At 41.8% G+C, this 14,745-nt stretch overlaps 1 protein-coding gene across 8 annotated transcripts in view; it reads left to right on the top strand.

The window, feature by feature from the left end:
* PPP2R5C (protein phosphatase 2 regulatory subunit B'gamma) overlaps positions 1 to 14,745 on the top strand; it is a 146,340-nt gene that overhangs the window by 32,142 nt on the left and 99,453 nt on the right. The window contains exon 1 of one of the 8 annotated variants that reach the window (XM_004434262.3): positions 10,434 to 10,602. The exons of 5 other annotated variants lie outside the window; for them this stretch is intronic. In XM_004434262.3, the coding sequence (XP_004434319.1) occupies positions 10,509 to 10,602 (94 nt within the window). In that variant the 5' untranslated portion in view covers positions 10,434 to 10,508. Of the gene's footprint in view, positions 1 to 10,433; positions 10,603 to 14,745 lie in introns of those variants that run through there. 2 more of the 8 variants (XM_004434263.3, XM_087447930.1) reach the window with 2 other exon arrangements.

Below are 14,745 nucleotides of genomic sequence, written 5' to 3'. Positions count from 1 at the left end.
ATTTGAAGATTTTTCTGAATAAGTTCCTTCATTTAACATTTTTGGTCTGGAGGTAGAAGTGTTAAATGTTAAATGAAGAGACCAATTATTTTTAAGTGACTTATGGGAGGAGTAAATTAATCATGGACTTTGTTTCTTGAGGCCATTCTCCTTGTTTTAGGAAAGAAAAGCCTGGGAGAAGTCAAAGTCATAATGGACAATGTAGGGCTTAATAACAAGTAACTGGAGACCCCGGAGCAGAAATTTAGAGTTGCTAAGTATTTGGCCTTTTGTGAAAGAAGTTGTTACATTGTTGTTGGGAGAATTCATGTGAATTTTTAAAAAGTGGCCTTTCCGGGGCCAGCCCTGTGGCGCAGCAGTTCAGTGCACCCGCGTGCTCCGCTTCGGTGGCCTGGGGTTCGCAAGTTCGGATCCTGGGCGCAGACCAATGCACCGCTTGTCAAGCCATGCCGTGGTGGCGTCCCATATAAAGTAGAGGAAGATGGGCGCAGATGTTAGCCCAGCGCCAACGTTCCTCAACAAAAAAAAAAGAGGATTGGCATCAGATGTTAGCTCAGGGCTGACATTCCTCACACACACACAAAAAAGTGGCTTTTGAATGGCAGTTAAAATTTTATGTTTCTTGCCCTCCTTTTGTGAAAATACAATGCTTCAGCCTCATTCAACAGAATTTATTTTCTGATATGATTGAAAGTTTTGCCATACAAATGGATTGTTTTTACTGCTTAAAGATGAATTATGCATCTATTTAGAGGAGCTTTTCCTCTTGCCCATTAGTTGAAGAAGAATGAAAATGGAGTGTGAGAAGTTACCAGAGTGCCTGCTCCTAATTCTGTTGGGTTGAGCAACTGCTTTCATCATCAGTCTTTTCTTTTGTGGTCCAGTCTTCTGTTGTGTGCTTTGATTTCTGTGTCTTCTCTTGATAGCCCACTGTAATGAGAGGAAACAGCCCTGAGCTTGGTGAGGCAGGTGCCAGTTCACAGCAGATATTTACTGACCTTCTGGGTGGTCCAGAGCATTGGGAGATGGTCAAGGCAATGATGATGACCAGAGGTGGCCCTTGCCCTCAGGGAGCTGAGAAACCCAGACCCACCTTGGTTTCCCAGCTCTCGCCCCTCTTGGCTACGTTCTGCCAGCAGCTGGGCAGCAGAGGCACCACCAGTGCCTCTCTGTGAATAACTCAGAGCTGGTCCCATGTTAGCCTGAGCCCGATCTCCAGCCACAGCCACCCTGGCCCCTCCAGGGGCCCCTCCTGTCCACTCTCCTCGGGCCACAAACGTGGCTGTTACTCCAGGGGTCAGTCTCAGGCCTCTGCCTGTCATACTCTGCGAGCCCCCTCTGGGCAAAACCTGGGGGTTTGGTTTCAACTGGCAGCTATAATCTCACATTTCATGTTTATCTCAGGCCTTCCCCAAACCTCACCTGAATTTCTCCCAGCACCTTACATTCAGCTCGTTTCCACCCCCCCCCCCCGCCCCCGGCACACACACACAAACACACACACACGCTGTTCCTGGGATGTTCCCATCCTCTGTCCAGTCCCTCCAGGCGTAGAGGCCTGAGTTTCCTTCATGCTCTGCCTTCACCAGAGGTAGCCACCATGCCCATTTAGTTCTGTCTCCTCCAGTGTTTCCTGAACCCCCCTGGCTCAAGCCTGCCTTATCTTTTTTCTTTAACATGATAAAATATACACAGCATAATATGTATCCTTTTGACCATTCATAAGTGTACAATTCAGTGATATTAAATACATTCACAATGCAGTGTGCCCATCACCACTATCTATTCATCATCCCCAACAAAAACTCTGTGCCTCTTAATATCTCCCTGTCCCCCTCCCCAGCTCCTGGCACCCACCATTCTACTTTCTGTCTCTATGGTTTTGACTACTCTAGGTACCTCATATAAGTGGAATCATACAGCATTTGTCCTTTTGTATCTGGCTTATTCACTTAGCATAATGTCCTCAAGGTTCATCCATGTTATAGCATGTGGCGGAATTGCCTTCCTTTTTAAGGCTGAATACTATTCCATTGTATGGATATACCAGTTTGTTTATCCATTCACCTGTCAATGACACTTGGGTTGCAGAACATGTTGCACGTGCTACTTCATTCACCATACGTGTTACTGTTGTCTAAAATGTCACCCAAGGGCAGAGGCTGTTTGCATGTCTGTTTTTGGTGCCCAGTCCAGCATCTGCCAACGATCCAGGAAACACAGGTTTGCTGAAGGAATGAAAAGCTCTTCGGGCCCTCTGCCTCTTCTTTCCCGCTCCTTCATTTTTCACAGAGAATTGCTGTACTGTCACCTCTCGGGGGGAGGCCAGAACCCAGTCCAGGCTGTCCGCTTCCTCCACCTCAGTTATTCTTTGTAAAAGGAGGTTGTTACTAACAGTTGATATGAAAGCACTTCGTATGCTCCGTATACTTTGTGTGGGTTTCCTACCTTCTCAGAACAAGGAAGGGGTGTGAGCACTTGCTTTGGCTTGAAAGGTTTTCCAGCCCAGCTGTGGGGAGAACAAAAGCAAGAAGGTCTCCCGGCAGAGCGCTGAGGGTAAATTTCATGTCGTCTACTCCACTTTCCTCCGCAGCCATTCCTGGGGATAAGCTTGTCCCCCCCCCCGTTAATCACTTGCAGGGCTCGCTCAGATCAACAGGCGGCCAGCACCAGTCCCTTTGTCCTTGCTGTTGGCAGGCAGAAGCTCCCTGGCAACCTTTGAACACAGCTGAATGCTAGGTATCTTTGATCTGCCTAAGGAAAAAGTCTATTTTAAACTGTAAGTGAAGCCAAATTTTTTAGGTTAGATGTCTTACCCAACAAAACATACATCACCCATGCTCGTATAATTTCCAGTTAAAATAGTGCTGGCCAGGACAATGTCACTGCCTTGCAGTTATGACACCACAGTTCTCTAGGTTCAAAAAAAACAACTTTCTTTTAATGAAAGAAACTAAAACTTCTTCACTAAAATATGAGCATATTTAATTTGCCTACAAAATTGCCTGGGGAGATGAAAAATAAAACCTTCGGCTGAATTTAGAAATGAAAATTTTGAAGTTTTATTCAGAAGTGCTACCTAGAAATAAAATCAGTGGGGTGTATTTATAGGCAGTTTTTTTTTTTTTTAAAGAGAGAGAATGCTGCTTTTTTTTTTCTTTCTTTTGAGGAAGATTGGCCCTGAGGTAACATCTGTTGCCAATCTTCCTGTTTTTCTTTTTTCTCCCCAAAGCCCCGGTACATAGTTGTATATATCATAGTTGTAGAGTTGTAGCTCTTCTATGTGGGATGCCGCCCCAGCATGGCTTAATGAGCAGTGAGGAGGTCTGCACCCAGGATCCGAACCAGCGAACCCTGGGCCACTGAAGTGAATCATGTGAACTTAACCGCTACACCACTGAGTCTGCCCCAGCAGTTTGTTTTTAAATAAAGACCAAAACAAAGTGACAGAGGGACGAGAGAATAAAGAATAATTCCTTTTTTTAAACCTTCATTTTTGTGCAGTACAAAGATGCTTGTATTACAGTATTTATGGGAGATTGCACCGAGAACTGTGGATCCGTTTGCCCACGTTCGGTTCACACTGCACTTAGGTCAGAAAGGCACCTCTGCCTGGTCTTAGCTCAAGCCCTGCACAGTGTGGCCACAGTGGCAGAAAAGGAGAGAGGAGCAGGCTTGTCATAGGAGAGGCTAGAAGCATGGTGGCAAGGCCACCATGGAAGGCAAGTGGGGCTGACCACAGGCGGTATTGGAGGGTGTGGTGGAGACTGGACAGCAGTCTGTGTTCCAGGGGTGGGAAGTGTTATTCTCCAGGGGAGTAGATGGCCTGTCCCTCCTAGTTATGTGCTACAGGGAAGAGGTTTAAAGAGCAGTAAGGGGGTTTTGTAGGATCAGAATTGGGTGTTACTGCTTGATTCTTCCATTCATTCAGTAAATTTAATGGAGCAGCTGCTGTGTGCCAGGCACTGTCCAGGGGCTGGCGCGGGAAAGAGCCCGTGGCCCAGGGAGGGGAGAGGAAGACTTCCTGGAGGGGTTAGTCTAAGCAGAGATCCCTTAGGTGGCCCTGCTCCCCCCTCACACGGCAGCCCCAGGGACCTTCCGGAACGCTGTTGGTGGAGGCCGTGTTCTTGGAGTGCTGCACTGTCCACTGCCTCCTGCATCTTCCTGCTCGTGGCTAGGGCGACATGTTGGGAGGATCCCACCTTGGTCTCGACTGCCCCCTCCTGAGCTCTCCACTTCACCTCAGTGGGTAGTGCGCTCCATCTCTCGTGTTTGCGCCTCCTGACAACCGAGGCGGTGGGGAGGTCACATATGCCCCCTTTTACAGGTGAGGAAAGAAGAGCCAGCCCCAGGGTTATTCAAGGCGGCCTCTCCCCGAGCAGGCCAGTGACGTGGCTGCGTTATGAGCCTCTGCTGGGTTGCATTTGCTGAGCGCTGGTTTCATCAGTGAAGGAAGTGCTCCGGAGACCAGTTCAGCCCTGATGGCATAGGTGAGCACATGGATTCGATGCAGAGGTGACAGACTTGCAGTAGAAAATGAAGCTGTCCATACCGGACTCTGTGAGACAGGGAGTCAACATCCTCTAATTCGTTGGTTCAATCTGTCATGCCTGATGTAGGCTGATTTTTGTTTGTATGTTTTTCATCTCATTTATGCATCACAATAAATCTTTTTGTATCATGTGTCCTGGGTTCCCATCATAGCCCTTTCTCTGTCCTTGGCCTATGCCTAAGAGGCAGCATTCATTGAGGGAGTCTCCCTGCTGTAACTTAATCTATATGTCTTTTTAAAAATTGTTATTTTTAATTTTCATGAAAGTATTATGTGCTGATTTTAGCAATACTGAAAAATATAGAGAAATTTCAGAAAGAAAAAACACTCATGGCCATACCACTTAGCAGTGACTACTGTTGATATTTGGGGAGTGTTTCTTTTTATGATTGTACTATTTCTGAAAAATTATGCACTGTCCTTTTCACTTATATTTTTATTTTAGAAATCTATAAATTTTTTGATGGATGTGTAATATTTCACTGTGTGGGATAATCCCTTTGACAATGAGATCGTTTCTGGTATTTTAGAATCATAAATAAAAATGTGATGCTCTCAGAAAACAATAAAATAGAAATAAACTTGACCAAGGAGGTGAAAGACTTGTACGCTGAAAACTACAAAATGTTGCTGAAAGAAATTAAAGAAGACACCAATAAATGAAAAGATATCTCATGTTTATGGATTGGAAGACTTAATATTGTTAAGACGTCAGTGCTGCCCAAAGTGATCTACAGATTCAGTGCAATCTCTATCAAAATCTTAACGATGTTTTTTTTTTCCAGAAATAGAAAAATCCATCCTAAAATAAACATAGAATCTCAAGGAAACCCCAGATAGCCAAAGCAGTCTTGAAAAAGAAGAACCAAGTTGAAGGCCTCATACTGCCTGATTCCGAAACTTACTGCAAGACTGTAGTAATCAAAACAGGGTGGTACAGGCCATAAAGATAAACAGACAGACCAATAGAGTAGAACAGAGAGCCCCGAGATAAACCCTCACATACGTGGTCAAATGGTTTTCAACAAGGGTGCCCCCCACTCAGTGGGGAAAGGACAGTCTTTTCAACAAATGGTGCTGGGAAAACTGGATATCCACAGGCAAGAGAATGAAGTTGGTCCCTTACCTTATTCCTCACACAAAAATTAGCTCAAAGTGGATCAAACCTAAATATAAGAGCTGACTGTAAACTCTTAGAGGAAAAGCTTCGTGACATTGGATTTGCCACTGACTTCTTGGATATGACACCAAAAGCACAGGCAAAGTAAAAATGGATAAATTGGGCTGCAGCAGAATTTAAAACTTCTGCATTAAAGGACACAATCAACAGAAAGAAAAGGCAACCTATGGAATAGGAGAAAAGGTTTGCAAATCATTTATCTGATAAGGGATTAATACTCAGAATTTATAAAGAACTCCTATAACAACAAGAAAACAACCTGATTAAAAAATGTACAAAGGACTGGAATAAACATTTCTCCAAAGAAGATATACAAATGGCCAGTAAGCACATGAAAACATGATCAACATTGCTAATCATTAGGAAAATGCAAATCAAAACCACGGTGAGATAACACCTTACACCCATTAGGATGGCTACTATCAAAACAACAGAAAATAACAAGTATTGATGAGGATGTGGAGAAATTGGAATCCTTGTGCACTGCTGGTGGGAACGTACAATGATGCTGCTGCTGCTATGGAAAACAGCATGGCGGTTCCTCAGAAAATTAAGCGTAGAATTACCATGTGTTCCAGCAATTTGACTTCTGCGTATGTACCCAAAAGAATTGAAAGCAGAGATTTAAATAGATATTTGTATACCCATGTTATAGCATTATTCACAATAGCCAAAAAGCAGAAGCAGCCCAAGTGTCCATCGAAGGATAAATGGAACAAAATGTGGTATATCCATACAATGAAATATTATTCGGCCTTAAAAAGGAGAGAAATTTTGCAATATGCTACAACGTGGATGAACCTTGAGAACATTATGCTGAGTGAAATAATCCAGTCACAGGGCCGGCCCTGTGGCTTGGTGGTTAAGTGCGCGCGCTGCGATGCTGGTGGCCCGGGTTCGGATCCCGGGTGCGCATCGGGACACCGCTTCTCCGTTCATCCTGAGGCCGAGTCCCACATACAGCAACTAGAAGGATGTGCAGCTACGACATACAACTATCCACTGGGGCTTTGGGGGGAAAAAATAAAATAAATAAAATCTTTAAAAAAAAAAAATAAATAATCCAGTCACAGAGGGACAAGTGCTGTTTGATTCCACTTATTTGAGGTACCAAGAGTAATCAGATTCATAGAGACAGAAAGTAGAATGGTGGTCTAGGGGCTAAAGGGAAGGGAAATGGGGAGTTAGTGTTTAATGGGGACAGAGTTTCTGTTTTGCAAGATGAAAAGGGTACTGTAGGTGGATGGTGGTGATGGTTACACAACAGTGTTAATGCCACTGAGCTGTACACTTAATGCTTAGGATGGTAAATTTTATGTGTATTTTAGCACAATTTTTTAAAAAATATTTTAAAAATGTGATGCTCACTCATGGCTACTACATTTCTAGAATGGATTCCCAGAGGTAAAATTACTTAAAGAATCTTGGTGCATATTGCCAAATTATTTTCCAAAAGGATCAGAACAATTTATAGATTTGTTGGCAAGGTTACAACATGCTTTTACCAGTGTTGAGTAATTATCATTTTTTAAAATTGTTGCTGATTTGATAGAGAAATACTTTTTCATACAATTATTGATCAAGCACAATTCTTTTGTGAACTGAATCATTTAAACATTGAGGACTCAGTTTTTTTTCTAATCAGTTATAGTATATTATTAACTCCTTGTATTTATAGTATTTACATTTCCTTTTGTTTTTTGGAGGGAACATACAGAAATTTGTAAATTTTTTTAATGTGAGCAATATCCCTTAGGGGTTTGTCCACTGTATGTCCTTTTCTAGCTTGAGACTTTTCTTCTAAAAGCTGTGGGGACCTGGGAGCAGGGGGCGGGGGAGGGTGGTGGTTTCAATTTGTTTCTTTTTATTTAACTGTGTTGGTCTTTCATTTAACCCATCTCAGATTTTATTTTGGTGTGAAGACTTAAATTGACTTTTCCCCACATATAGCCAGTTATCTAACTAATCTTCCCCTTTCCACTGACTTGAGATTCCTTCTTTATCACAATATTACTTCTTTATCACAATATTGTATAAATATACGTATCAATTTGGGGGCTGTTGCTTCTCTCCCATCAACCTGCCTCTTAAGCCCATATCATACTGTCGTTAATTCATAGCTTTATAATTGGTAGGACTAGCCTTTCTCATGAGAAGTGTTCTTATTCTTCTTGCTTTTTAATTTTCCAGGTATTTTGTCAAATACCTGGAAAAATAAAGGACCCATCTGAATTTTGACTGGAATTGCTTTAAAACTGTAAATCAATTTGGGGAAAAATTAACATCAGCATATTTATAGTATGTATGCTTCCAATTCAGAACCACACGTTATCTTTATTTTGTTCTTTTTTCCTCTATATTACAGTCACGCTTCACTTAACAACGGGGATACCTTCTGAGAAATGCATCGTTGGGCAATTTTGTCATTGTGCAAACATCATAGAGTATACTGACACAAACCTAGATGCTAGGCTATATGATACTAATCTTATGGGACCACCGTCGTATATGTGGTCTATTGTTGACCGAAATGTCGTTATGTGGTGCATACCTGTATTTATCTGTTTGTTTGCTTATTTGTTTTAGAGTATGTTTCATCAGTGATTTCCAGATCACAGTCTTTGAGTTCTTTAAAGAACTACTTTATATGCATAAGGCTTCAAAAGAGCATGGGAGAAAATCGCTAATAAAGTTGAGATCCTTTGATCTGAGATCATTAGGAAAAATACAAGAAGTCTTCACTTTTTCATTAACTCCTAATCTGTATATTTTATATGAAGATTCTGGGAGTCTTTCCCCCTTATTTCTGCATTCCACCTTATCAGCACAATCTTAGGACAGGCACATTTCATCTCACCTCGTGAAATATCAAATTATTTGAGGGCAGGTCTCTCTCTTTTTAAAGTAACAGATCTGCAGTAAGCATCTGCTTCCGGACCCCTTACCAAGCCCCCTTGCACACCGGGTTCTTATTGGCACTTATGTCTGAGTTCACCTGGCATCACTCCCTGGGTGAGAAGGTGATGGTGAGTCCTAGGGAGAGCCGTCCTCGCCACATCTGGTGAACCCAGAAGGTCAGCAGCCGGAATCTGAATTCACATTACCCGACTCAGAGCACAGGCGCCTTTTGTTAAACCGTGTCTGCTGTTCAGATAGCAGAGGAGCTAGGCAGGTGTGAGGCCAGCAGTGTGCTCAGGTGGTGAGAGCCCACTCACGTGGTGCCCACTCCCCATTGCTTGTCATAAATAATTTCACCTCAGTCTTTTCAAGGGTTTCTTACTATTGTGAATTATATTTAGGAACCAGAGGGCTTTTACATTCTTGTTCACAAGTGGGGCACATGGGGTAGGGGGAGTTGTCTGAGAAATTATAAAAAAAGAAGACGTGGTTTGGACAAGCTTAGTTGTGCGTGTGAAGAAGTGAGGAATTTTTTTCAGTTCTACCTGGCAAAGAAATTTTTCTTATAGGTTATTGGTTTTCATTTGGAGCTAGTAATAATATTTCTTTTTGTAGGGAATCATTTCTCCAGCCCCCCTCCCCCAAAGATACTCCAAAAATGATGTCTTGCTCCTTGGAACAGCTTTTTTCACTAACCTTTTTTGAAGATGGGAAATTAAGATCTGAATAATAGCTTTTAATACTAGCTCCATAAAAATAAGTGAAATATCTTTTTTAATTTAAAAATTTTAAATTTAAACAAAATATGTGTAAAACTTAAAGTATCTAATATATTGACAAAAATAAACACTACATTTCATTTTATGGCTTTTTTTAACTCCCACAGCCAGATGGTATGAATACCTTTAATTTGTAGCACTTTCTAGCTATTGAATGTAAAGAAGCTTTCATTTTCTATATAATTTTTTTTTTTTTTTAAAGATTTTATTTATTCATTTTTTTCCCCCCAAAGCCCCAGTAGACAGTTGTATGTCGTAGGTTCACATCCTTCTAGTTGCTGTACGTGGGACTCGGCCTCGCGCTGGACGGAGAAGTGGTGCCTTGGGGCGCGCCCGGGATCCGAACCCGGGCCGCCAGCATCAGAGCGCACGCCCTTAACCGCTAAGCCACGGAGCCGGCCCTCTATATAATTTTTTTAACTGAATTTTTCAAAGAAAAAAATTAGATCTGGAGAAAAACCAGCGTTTGAGGATTTTTTTAAGTTCATAATTTAGTAGTAGGAGAGGCTGAACAAGTGTCTAGACTAATGATTAGAATTGTGTAATATTTCAGTAGCCCTGTGCTTTAAAAAAAAAGGGTTGCCAAAATGCTAAATATGCTGCAGATATTAAAGTAATTAGAACTAGAAAATAGAGGATGGCCATGTGGGTATAAAATACCATTGAATTTGGGGTACCAGATAGGGAAATGCTAAAATGTAGAGTTCACAGAGACCTAAGACGCACAGTTTTTTTTTTGATAGCTCTCTCAGAATCATTTGTTTACAGTCTGGCCAGGCGTGTGGCCTCAGTCCTGCCCCCTGAGAGATGAGATCTTTGCCTAAAAGTTATTGAGAAATGAAGACTGCAGAAAGCCGAAAAATGTCCAGGCTTTTCATGCACGCTGACAGCCAAACAGAACGCTCTTTCCATTTGCAGTTTTTTAGTGTCATTTTAAGTTGCAGCTTCCGGCCAATCAGCGAGCTCCATGCCTGCTGACATCACGAACCAGCCAGTTCCCTCCAGCTGCAGAGAGCTTCAGTTTGTCTTTTTTTTTAAACTAAAATGGAGGCTGGTTTCTTGCCTTAAGGAGTACATTGCCTTTCCTGCTGAAGTCTAGATGTTGACATGTAATAAAGCGGGCAGCAGGATGGTGGTGGATGCGGCCAACTCCAATGGGCCTTTCCAGCCCGTGGCCCTTCTCCATATTCGAGGTAAGTTATTGTGTGTTTCACTGAATCGGAACCTTCTGTGGTTAGTTAATAAATGGCTATTGTGCTTCAGATAAGAAAAGCAGGAAGTCCTTTCTAGCAGAATTCATTCCATTTCGCTGCAGACTTAACAAGAGGAGGTTGGGTGTGTCGTTGCAGTGTGGCATTTTACGAACTACTTACAGAATTTGAGTCTTGAGAGAGGCCTTGCATGCATAGTTCAAAGCTGGTTTTTCTGCTTTCTGTTCACTCTCCCATCCCCCTTTCAGTGCTGTGCTGATGTCAAAGGATGTGAAGTCACTGCCTGGGGAAGGTATTGGGTGGGGGTAGGAGGGAGAGGCGGGCTGGCAGCGCCTGGCCAAGTTGTACGCAGAGTTTCTGTTACATCTCTGTTGCTTAACACCGCAAAGGTTCCATGGGGGACACATCTCTGAATTAACGATGAATTGCAGTCAGAAAATATGCAAAAATGATTAGAAAAGAACTTCCTTTAATAGGGTTGTTTGCATTCTTGCCATGGAGCCTAAAAGAGAAATATACTCGTGCTTTGGAATATTGAAATCCATTGTGGGTCGTAATTTCTAACGAAAGATGTTAGCACTTTCATGGAATAGTAGAAAATATTTTGCATTTAAATAGGCTCTATATTGGCATTTGACTTTAAAATTTAAAATGGCAACAAGTTTTCAATGTGTATATAGATCACTTAATAATTGCAGTTTGCCTCTTGTAGTTTATACAAAATTTGGGTTCAGAATTTAGCTTAAAAACACAATTACCATAGTAATTAATAATACTTATATTAAAATATAAGTATCAGGTTAGTAATATACTTAGTTGGTATTTTAAAATATTGTATAAATTTGATCAAAATTGGATGAAACAGAAAATGGATATTAAGCTTTATCAAATCACTTTAAAATTTATAATATCAGAGCTATGCCCTAACAAAACAGTTTTAACTGTCAGAATCTCCTTTAAGGACCTGTGTTAAGGAAGGGTGGGGGCAAGATTTCTAGGTGACTAATCGTCTGTATGACTAAAATGCCGGACAAGATTTTTCAGATCCCAGGGTGTACCTGGGGAAGATAAAACCACATGAATACCCAACCTGTTGGAATAAAATGGATGTTACTTTTCTCTCTAAATCCTTGTTTATGAAGCTGGTGGAAATTAATATCCACAATGACCAACTTGTAGGTCGGGCTACAAATTCATTGTTTTGTAGTGCACCCAGGAAAGAGTAAATCTGACCCCAGATGGCATTTAGATATTGTAGTTGCAGGAACCGAACGGGCAAAAACAAAACGTGATTGTGTTTAGACTTAAGTTAGTTCTTAAACACTAGTTAGCGATAAGATAATATTATTGCATATGAAATGTATATATTTATACTTTGAAGGTATTTTCTTATAAATAACAAAATTTTTTGGTTTGTGAGTTTTCTGATTTTATTAGACACTTAATGTACTAGTCATTTTTTGAACTATGAATTTATTCTGAAATGGAATCCTTTGATTTTATACCTTATACCTCATTGATTTTTTTTTTTTTAATTCCAAGACTTTATTATGGCCAGTTTGGGTTTTTTGCTGTTGGTTGAGTCGTTCATGTTTGCTCTCTGATTGTGGAGAGAAAAAGTGGTGAAGTGTATTAACCTGAAAGAGACTTGAGTTTTTAAGAAGGGGTGACCTTTAGAGACCCAAAACTGACTTCTAATTCAGTGGGGTAATTTCCAATTTAAAACTTGAAGAACGCTTGATTTACTCCCATGGACTTTTCAGAGCAAGCATGTTAATGTGTGGTTGAGCAAAATTTGTTTTATTTATATGGCTTTTAGATTCTTGATCAACTTAACATCCAGGTAGCGATTCTGCTGTGTGTCCAGTGCTGAGGGTCGTTCAACATGACTGCGACACACAGCCCCAGGGGGCCCTGGGGCAGGAGGGACACAGGAAGAGCTAACTCTGGACAGGCGCTGGAGAGCAGGGACTGATGTGATGATGCTGGACAGGGAAGGGAGGGCGAAACACCGAGGGTTACCACCCTCTCTGGGTGCACCATGGTTCTCATTTAGGGAGGATGGGCCTTCCACACAGAAGGGAAAATAACCTGCCCAAGGTCACACAGCCAGTAAGTGGTGGGGCTGGAATCCAAACCCAGGCAGTGGTTTTGTTTTGTTTGGAATCTTTTTAAAAAAACAAACTCATTTTAAAATAGAAATGTTGGCTGTTTGTAGAAGCTTTGCCACAGTATTATAATAGCGGTTTTTTCCCAGTGCCTTATCAACATCCATCTGTTTCAGTGGCTTCTTGTATATGACAGTTTTGTGCCCAGGGTTCATTTCTTCATTCATCTTACAAATATTTGTCGAGTGCCTACCACCACATGCCAAGCAGGTTCCTAACTCGGAATATGAAGCAAGCACTGTGGCCCAGCTTGCAGAGTTTACGGTGGGGGGAGGGGGGCAGTCAAGTAAACAAATCAGTAGATCACTGAGCTAGTTAGTAGTCCAGTGGGTTTGATATTTATCTTCTATTGAATAGTCTAGAGTTTGCGATTAATGTGGTGAATTAGCACATCCTAAAAAGTTCAAGTGTGAAAGGAACATACTGAAACAGTGTAAACTTTTCTGTCTGTAGAAGGAGAGAGCAGCACCTGGAACTTGATGGCTGTAAATTTAGCTGATGACTTAAATCCTGTGCTTCCACTGCCGTCCAGGAGAACTGTCTGCGCTGGTGCAAATGTTCTCTGTGCTGTCCACTGCCGTGGCCCCTGGCCACAGGTGACTGTTGAGCACTTAAAATGTGTCTAGTGCAAATGAGAAACCGACTTTTTAATTTTATTTCATTTTAAATTTAAACAGACACGTGTGTCTAGTGGCTACTATATTGGACAGTGCAGTTCTAGACTGGGATTGACAAACTTTTTCAGAAGAGGGCTGGATGAAATATTTTTGGCTGTAATGAAAGCAGCCATAAACAGTAAATAAATGAATAGGATGACCACGTTCCAGCAAAGATTTATTTAAAAAAACAGGTGGCAGGCCAGATTTGGCCCGTGGGTCATAGTTTGCTGACCTCTGTTCTAGACTATTCCTTGAGTTTTTAAATTGCCTGTTAAGAAGAGTAAAGTACCTAAGTGCCGCATAGGCTTTCAGCTGTGATGCATCTTCCCTGCGCTGGGTGGCTTGGTGGGATTTCCAGAGACGGTTGAAGGCAGGGATGGCCAAGCCAAAAAGATGTTAACAGCCAGAGAGGAAGAGAGTGATCTGACCCGTTTTCAGCTGGCCTTATTCTGGCCTCAACAAAGTTAACAGCTTTAATCTTGTTCTGGTCATTAGTAAACTCACCTGTTGTTGAGTCTGTCTTGGAAAGACTGAGAAGTAGCCTCGCTGGGTGGGGAGCTGGGGAGCAAATTATACTTTTTGTGTAAACCCGTTCTTCCTGGGAAGTGTATCTGATTATAAAAAAGTTTTTTTTCTCACGAGTACTTCCTGAGTCACCAGTTCGATAAACGTCTTCACCTTTCCAATAAAAATTTAGTGAGAAACGTGCAAGAGGCAGTGTGGAAGTCAAACCCCATGGTTTCATTTCCTGCTGCACTCAGTAATGGCTTAGCCAGTGTACACAATGCACGTGGATTCCCAGGTGCAGAGCGCTGCTGGGTGTTGTGCAGTCAGTAATATAGTGAGGACAGGGACCTAGGATTCGCTTCATTCCCCAAAATTAGGAACGAAAAATGTTTCAGTGATGACCAAAAATAAAAGACCCTTCAGAAGATCAAACCAGTGAGTCATTGTTTCTGAATAGCGCATCAGCTCAACTCAAGACCTTTCCTTCACATAACACCTGTATGTTGCGTAACTGTCACTCTCTATGAAATGACCTTTTAGAAATGCACCTTTCAGCTTATCTGTAGTGACTCTATATGTAAAGTTGTTTCTTTTGTGTTCCTGACTGTGTATCGTAACCAAAGTAACTAAATAGCTCTCTGGGGAGAAGCATGTTTGTGTAAAGCCTGCACACCTTTTGTTCATTAGTCTTCCCTTGAACTTGGGTATAATGTCTGCTCAGAGGTTTCTGATCATGACTCCTGCCTTGCAGCAAAAGCTAAACTCCTAGAATGTTGCCATTAAAGTATGTT

This window comes from Ceratotherium simum, chromosome 24, assembly GCF_057802395.1.
Source record: "Ceratotherium simum simum isolate JZ-2026a chromosome 24, ASM5780239v1, whole genome shotgun sequence".
NCBI classification, from domain to species: Eukaryota; Metazoa; Chordata; class Mammalia; order Perissodactyla; family Rhinocerotidae; genus Ceratotherium; species Ceratotherium simum.
The sequence above is the reverse complement of the archived record's forward strand: the minus strand, read 5'-3'. Positions and strand labels throughout refer to the sequence as shown.